At 37.3% G+C, this 8,431-nt stretch overlaps 1 protein-coding gene across 1 annotated transcript; it reads left to right on the top strand.

Annotated features, from left to right (window-relative positions):
- Window positions 1-3,040: 3,040 nt before the first annotated feature.
- LOC128371021 (putative gustatory receptor clone PTE03) lies at window positions 3,041-3,985 on the top strand. The gene has a single exon (XM_053331217.1). It carries the CDS (start codon window positions 3,041-3,043, stop codon window positions 3,983-3,985), a length of 945 nt encoding a protein of 314 aa, XP_053187192.1.
- Window positions 3,986-8,431: the final 4,446 nt, after the last annotated feature.

The following is an 8,431-nucleotide window of genomic DNA, read 5'->3' as shown; positions in this document are numbered from 1 at the left end:
TCAACTCAAATTTAAAGCCTCAACTCCTACAATACCTTAAATATCAAAAACTAAATTTATGACATTTTTGACTGCATTACCTCCTCTCCCTCTCTGGTCACCATGTCTGCCTGATGCTACGTTCACCTTCTTCAATCTGATGAAATATAAGATACAACTCAGAAATAAAGACTAGTTATTTGTAATATTAGCATCATATTAGCCTGTAGCTCCAGTAGCGCGGCTAATGGCTATTGTTATCCTAGCTTGCTTACAGTTTAGCTAACACAATGACACAGCAGAAAATAACACTTTCAGCTAGCCGTAGCTGTAGCTGTAGCATACCTCCTGATGGGAAGAGACTTTTTGTTGTTGTTGACCAACCAATTAATCTAAAATTGTTGTTTGGTCTTTTGTTTCTCCTCTTTTCATTCAGTATGTCTGTATCAGTGGTGTACTTTCTTACTCTCTTGAGCTAACACTGAGCTAGCAGAGTTGCCAAAAACTTGGCTTAATAAATTGCTAAATTGCTAAATTACACAAAATTACAACCAGTCAACATCCTCACCAAACACTTACTGTGATTACTTGGAGCTTATCTCAGTATACAAGGCAAATAAAAACGAACTTTTACCCATAAAACAAAGCTATAAAAGATATTATAGAGATATAGAGAGCTAACTCAACCTACCACAATCAGTGAACACAGCAAACTGGGCTCAACAAGGGTGGTGCGTTCAAGTTCACACACAAAATAACAATTTACCTTGTTGTAGTGTGTGAACTAGCAGCTTCCTCCTGCTGAGAAGATCTCACAGTCAGATATAAGAGATGGGGAAATGATCAGGTTGGCCTCATGTCTCTCCACTGACAGCCAGATGTAGATTAAGTAGGTAATTGTGTATGGTTTACTACTGATGCAAAAATTACAATCAGTCACACTACCAAATAAAACACAATTCATAATGTAAATCTGTAGTTTCACAGACACACTTTTCTGACTTGTTTGAAACCGTTAAGAGTAATATAAAATATATATAGTATTTAGTGTGACCTCACCTTACACTGAAACAGGTTCTCTTAAACCTAAATGAAATGGAACCTTATGTAATAATAATACTTTATAATTCATGTTAAATTTTATGTACATAGTTAGATGGTGCTGGCCTAAGACTTTGGCACAGACCTATGTATAGTTCTGTGCCAAAGTCTTAGGGTTAGGGTTTGTTTTGTAGATGAAAAAACTTAAGTGGGTAAGTACAGTTACAGTATGTATCACCTGTGTAACTATGGAAACATACATTCTGCTCTCTGATGTCATAACGCACCTGCATATACTGTGTGAATAATAATGGACTAAGGCTGCGTTCACACTGCAGGCAAATCTGATTCCTTCTCAAATCTGATTTTTAGGCCTGACTGTCCACACTGTTTTTAGCAAGTGTCCAAATCGGATTTGGCTCTGTTCAGACTGGGCCACCTTAATGACCAATCTGACAGGTTGCCATGGCAACAACGTTGGAGCGGAGCCATCATCTAGTGTGTATTGTGTGATGTCATATCATTGCGACAGCAACAACAAACCCTCGAGCTTTGCTTGAACCGCCATCTCCCCAAAGATTAAGAGTTTGGTTTGGTCCTCTGTCCATGGACTGATGTTTACGTCGTCCGTTGCCTCCAGTGATATCACCTAGCAACAACAACTGGAATAAGTCCTCCAGTGATATCAGCAACAACAACTGGAATAAGTCCTCCAGTGATATCACCTAGCAACAACAACTGGAATAAGTCCTCCAGTGATCTCACCTAGCAACAACAACTGGAATAAGTCCTCCAGTGATATCAGCAACAACAACTGGAATAAGTCCTCCAGTGATATCAGCAACAACAACTGGAATAAGTCCTCCAGTGATATCAGCAACAACAACTGGAATAAATCCTCCAGTGATATCACCTAGCAACAACAACTGGAATAAGTCCTCCAGTGATATCACCTAGCAACAACAACTGGAATAAGCGCAGGTCTGGTGTCGCACAGAGTGACGTAGCGTAGAGACGTAGAGAGACATCACGGACAGTCAAATCAGGTTTGAGTGTTTAGAGCTGTTCAGACTCAGACACATCTGTCCAAATGCAAACTACCTCCCAATGGTGGTTTCAATCTGGTTTGCAAAAATCGGATTTCATGTGATTTATGACTGTTCAAACTTCATAAGAGCCATCTGGTTCCAATCTAGGTTGGTTAAAAATCGGATTTTGGCTTGCAGTGTGAACACAGCCTATGGCAGCTCCCTTGTGGAACCACAAAGTAGTTATTTGAAACATCTAAAAATGATCAAATACGTCATAATATATCATCATAATAAATAATAAACTGATGACATACATATAAAATGGAAAAAAGGTGTTTTTATGTGGTTCTAACACATTTGTTGACAGATTCATTAACCTCATGAAGATGACATAATGTTTTCCAATGTAATGATGTAGGCTTCCCTTGTGGATATCATACTCATAAAAGACACTTACATGAAAAAGATTGTGTAGAGTAGGCCCGAAGAAGAGCCGAAGACTGTAGCATTAGACAGAAAGGTTATTATTGACTTACTGATCTAACATCATTTTTTCCTTAGCTGATTTCTTCATGTGACTTAGTGACTTACAGAACTGTGTAATTGGAATAGAACTAGAGAAGAATGATGAGAGTCAATTTTCAGCCTTACACTCGCAAGGAAAATTTGACCATTGATTAAATGACCATATTATTTGATAGATTCTTATTAGATTATGCATGTCTGAAATGTCTTTGGTAGCAAACTAGTTTAAATCAAAAGATAGGATATGAAACAAATCAGCACTGCCTTTTTTGTTTTTGTGAACATTTTGTAATTCATACATGTATTGTAGAGTATGTGGTCACTTTATCCTCTGGTTTGTATTGGTGGTCCACTAACTTCAGCTTTAATTTAGAATTTTAGTTTGTAATAGTTTCAGTTTCACTGAGGTATGTATGGCATTCATGGTTTTTTCCTCCTCTCTATTTTATTTTTGTTCAGCTCAGATGGAAAACTATACATACAACAGCCTGACTCTTCAGCTCGAGGGATTAAGGATCACCAAGACTAACAAGTACCCCGTCTACATATTCCTGCTCTTCGCCTATGTATTCATCTTAATTACCAATGTGGGCATTGTGCTTCTGATTTGGACAGAGAGAAGCCTCCACCAGCCGATGTATCTGCTCTTCTGTAACCTGCTGATTAATGGGATCATGGGGAACTCTTTCCTTGTTCCCCGGTTGCTTGCAGACATCCATGTGCCTCCTTCCGAGCGCTTCATTCACTACTATGAGTGTGTGATGCAAGCGTTCATCATACACATGTTCGGGACCACTTCACACACTGTGCTCATGATTATGGCTTTTGACAGATATGTTGCCATCTGCAATCCACTGAGGTATACTACCATAATGACTGATAAAATGGTGATCAAGCTGACAGTTTCTGCCTGGGGAGTGGCCTTTGTGTTGGTTGGGATTCTGCTGGGTCTGACCATACGGCTGAACCGATGCAGGACTCGGATCATGAATCCTTACTGTGACAATCCCTCTCTGTTTAAACTCTCCTGTGAGAGTGTGTTCATCAATAACATCTATGGTCTTACTTTCACTGTAGTCCTGCTCTCATCATCTATTGGCAGTATAGTTGTTACTTACTTTAAAATTGCAGCAGCCTGTCTAACTAGTAAGAGCAAGTCTTTGAACAGCAAAGCCCTGAAGACCTGCAGCACTCATCTGTGTTTGTATCTGCTCATGCTTCTCAGTGGGATGATCCCCATCATCCTTCATCGCTTCCCTCAGTTAGAAGAGTACGGGAAGATTTCAGCCATTCTCTTTCACGTTGTTCCTGGCAGTCTCAACCCCATCATCTATGGGCTACAGTCCCAAGAAATACATAAATGTTTGTCAAATATTTTACATCTTAGAAAAATAAAGCCATTATTTTAGTTTGCAATCATGAAAAGTAATATTATGGGAAAACTTGGATGTACCCTCTAATGTAAAAGAAAATAGTTTTTTTATTGAAAGAATTATAGAATTTACAGAGGGAAAGCTGGGTATCTCTTTATTTGTGTGTGAATTATGACAGTGATTTAATAGTTTTCTTAACTATGTAAGGGAAGTATTTCTCAGCTACTGTACTCATCCAAGTGATCAAGTATTACTAATGTGTTTTAATGTTCTTTTCGTACAGAAAATGAAAAATATTAAAAGATATACTAAGAGACTGTGACATATCAAGAGCACAAATTATTGTTACTTCCGAAAGAATTCCCATGTTTGGTTTAATGTAATAGAAAACTCTCCGTTGTATGTTGTATATTGTGTCTGCATGGTTGAATGTCATCAAGTTAATGTAATTCAGCATTTTTCAGACTGCTTTCTGAATCTTTAGCCTGGGGCAGTGAACACTGCATGTGTGGTATATATATATATATAATAAAGCATATTATTGTCATACAATACAGAAAATGCACATTTCTGATTATCTGGGGCCACTGACTCTGATCATGCTTAAAATGTCATAATACAAAGAAAACTTAAAAGATAATGGAACAACAATGAAATGGCACCATTGAAATTCTCCAAAAATATAATTAGTTTTTACAGTATGATATAATTTTAGTCATAAAAACAATAATTACACAGCCATATTTATATAAATATCAGTAATCATAACAGTGATGTTTATTTATTGATTGCACAAGCTTTGTGTGCAGCTGAAAACTTCAATTACTATCAAACTATCAAATAAAATTAGGGTTATATACATTGTAACTGTGAATCACCATATCTGAATGTGTGAAATCATTTTGTATAAATACATTAAAATGTTTGAATATGTAAAAGATATCTGAACAATAGATTTAATCTTTGAATCCAGAAGATCTGTAGCTGTGCTTGACGTTTTGTAAACAAATGTAAAAGATTTGTACAAATAATTTACAATATTTCAGTGCATAAAGATGATTTGCACAGGTTTGCAGTTACACATCTGTTTACAGGTGAAAAAGAGTTTACATCCAACTCAATTGCATGTGTGAAACCTAAGTTTACAACTACACAATTAGAATTAGGGTGTAGGATATTAGGATATTCAATAAACCTTTTTTGCTTGGAGAGTTGCTGAAGGAGCCTTTAACAGCTAAACTTAGATGAGAGGTTACTGGAAAAACCTTCAATAACTCAAAAGGGATCCCTGCAGCATGTGCATCATTTTGATATGGCAATGTATGGCGTTCACCATAATCTGGCTTCCAGTTAAAAGTTAAAATCAATGTGAAATACGTGTTTTATCTGTGATGTTATCTGCTCCAATAACTCAAAATCCTCCCAGTTCCTCATCACTTTTAGGAAACCCCACCACCCAGTAGATGGCATTGCAGTTGAACAGGAAATAGAGGTTGCTTTGCACAAAACTGTAACCTCTTTTCAATTGTAACTTTTCAAGAGCTGTAAATGACCTTAACAGAAATTCCTGTGCTAGTAGGCATTTGTTTAAAAGGCAATTGAACTTTAGGTTCTACAGCTATAGTATCAGGACACATTATATGGCCATATACCTTTGTAGTCTCTTTCACCAAAGTTCAGTATAGGCCTTACTTTACACCTGTGGGTGAAGTGTAGATACAAAAGTGTCACTTAATGTACAGTGTGTTTATAAATGTAGGTAGCTTTAGTTAGCTAAACATATTGGTGATTCGATTGCAGCCAACCTTCAAAGTAACAAGACTGACAGCAATCCATCTAAAGACCATCTAAGCTGAATTTGGGGGTCAAACACTTCATGCAGTCAGATGTTAAGGAACCACCAACTCTCAGTGATAAATGTGCTGTACATGAATGGGTAGAAATGACACACAACCAGCCACAAGAGATATTAGCTGGGCTAATAGGAAAAGCAAAAGTTGTAGTCATGGTCAACCTATGCCCCAACTCCTACGGCAATATGAACAGAATGCTTACTCTATCAACCTCAGATAATAACACATCAGAATGTGCAGGCTGCAGTCCCTGCACCCGAAACCCACCATGACAATTCACTCCCAGGCTTTTCCAGGCAAAGAAATGCCATGTCTGTGGTGACATTTGTCATTACACACTGATGCACTGCAAGAGGGAGAAATTCAGTCATGCTTTACACTCGGGCATTGGAAGAGGGACAGCAACAGACATGGACAGAACCAAATGGGTCACAGTGATGACAGTCACAGTCAACCTTTCGGGAACTAGAACACCCACACTTGATGAGGGTAAGTGTGAAAAGTGGACAAGATACCTTCAGTGAAGACAAGAGCTTCTTTTTTTTAAGTATATTTTTTCGGGCTTTTTTTGCCTTTAATGTACAGGACAGTGGAGATAGACAGGAAACAGGAGGCAGAGAGAGGGGGAATGACACGCAGGATAAGACCACTCGGCTTGGGATTCGAACCGGGATCACCTGCAACGAGGACTATAGCCTCAACACATGGGGTGGGCGCTCTACCCGCTGAGCTATGCTCAACCCTGACAAGAGCTTCTTTACAGTGACTGTGTTCAGCTGTGCCAGAAGGATACTAGGTTGTGGTTCAGGAATCTGCAGACGTCTGCTTTCAGTGAGTTGTTCTATGCCCAGGTTGCGGTGAATGAGAAGGTTGAGCTGAGGGCCATGATAGACTCAGGATCCATAGCTTGCATTTTAAATGAGGAGAAAGAGCATAGACTGACAACTTGTTTTGGGAGAACTTCAATCATGCTAACTGGCTGTGGAGAAAAATAAACCTGGCCAACATGTATGTATGACTTGACACTTAACATTTATGGAGTGAAATGCATTGTCTCAGTTCTAGTAGTACAATGTTCGGAAAATGAGCTAATCATTGGCTTAAAGACTGTGTAAAGTGAATTCAGACATTTTCTTATAAACACATTAAATAGGTCATAAATGTATTTCTAAAAAAGGTGTAAAAAGCATTTCAACCATTTAGAAGATCAAAGTATCAAATTCTGAAATCTGCAGAGGTCTGCTTTTAGTGAGTTGTGAGTTCAGTTAGACTACCCTAAAGGAGTCCTTAAGTCATAAATTTCCAATTAAATTCAACTTTGATATATTTTATATTTAGTTTGGGTCATTGGTAAATCATGGTTAAATAGTCACTGGTCTTTAAGGAAACAATTATTAAATGGAGAGATCAACTCAATCTTACCTATATGTAGAAGTAGGATTGCCCATGAAATTCACCAAACTAATGTTAATATTTTATGTTGACTTTGCTCTCAGCTCTTGTGTTTTTGTATAATTGTAGTATATTCTAGGTAAGGCTGTACCCATAGTAAGAGATAATGTTGAAAATTATCAGACATGTTGGAGTTAACCATACTAAATAATATAACTGATGACATCTAGAATAAGTTTTTCATGTACCCCTATCTTTCATTAGCCTAATTTAGATTACATAATGTTTTCCAACGTAATGATGTAGGCTTCCCTTGTGGATATCATGCTCATAAAAGACACTTACATGAAAAAGATTGTGTAGAGTAGGCCTGAAGAAGAGCCGAAGACTGTAGCATTAGACAGAAAGGTTATTATTGACTTACTGATCTAACATAATTTTTTCCGTAGCTGATTTCTTCATGTGACTTAGTGACTTACAGAACTGTGTAATTGGAATAGAACTAGTTATAACAGGGCTTTGCTTTAAGGACAGAATTATGAGAGTCAATTTTCAGCCTTACACTCGCAAGGAAAATTTGAACATTGATTAAATTACCATATTATTTGATAGATTCTTATTAGATTATGCATGTCTGAAATGTCTTTGGTAGTAAACTAGTTTAAATCAAAAGATAGGATATGAAACAAATCAGCACTGCCTTTTTCGTTTTTGTGAACATTTTGGAATTCATACATGTATTGTGGTCAGTTTATCCTCTGGTTTGTATTGGTGGTCCACTAACTTCAGCTGGAACAGATACACTCCTAGTGTAGGTGGCAGTGATGGAGGGGTGAATAATGGTAGCAGTGATAGAGAAATAAGTATTGTGAATGAGTTTCCTCTTCAGCATCACTTCTATTGATGCAGCAATAATTTACCATTTTTGTAAGGACTCATTCTTCACTACTTTTACTTTCATGTCCACTCATTCACTAGTGTTTTATAGAATTAATGGCAACTGTTTCCATTGTGTTGTCAGAATTTCTAAGTGAGTTAAGGTTGGGTTGGTTGGGGATTTTGTTGTTGTTGATTTAAAAATGTAAAAAAAACTCCACACTATTCAAGATTATGATCTGAAATTCTATATCTTCCTCTTTAATTTAGAATTTTAGTTTGTAATAGTTTCAGTTTCACTGCGGTATGTATATCATTCATGATTTTTTCCTCCTCTCTATTTTGTTTTTGTTCAGCTCAG

Source organism: Scomber japonicus, chromosome 13, assembly GCF_027409825.1.
Source record: "Scomber japonicus isolate fScoJap1 chromosome 13, fScoJap1.pri, whole genome shotgun sequence".
Classification (NCBI taxonomy): Eukaryota; Metazoa; Chordata; class Actinopteri; order Scombriformes; family Scombridae; genus Scomber; species Scomber japonicus.
Note: the sequence above shows the minus strand (reverse complement) of the source record. Positions and strands in the feature narration are given on the sequence as shown.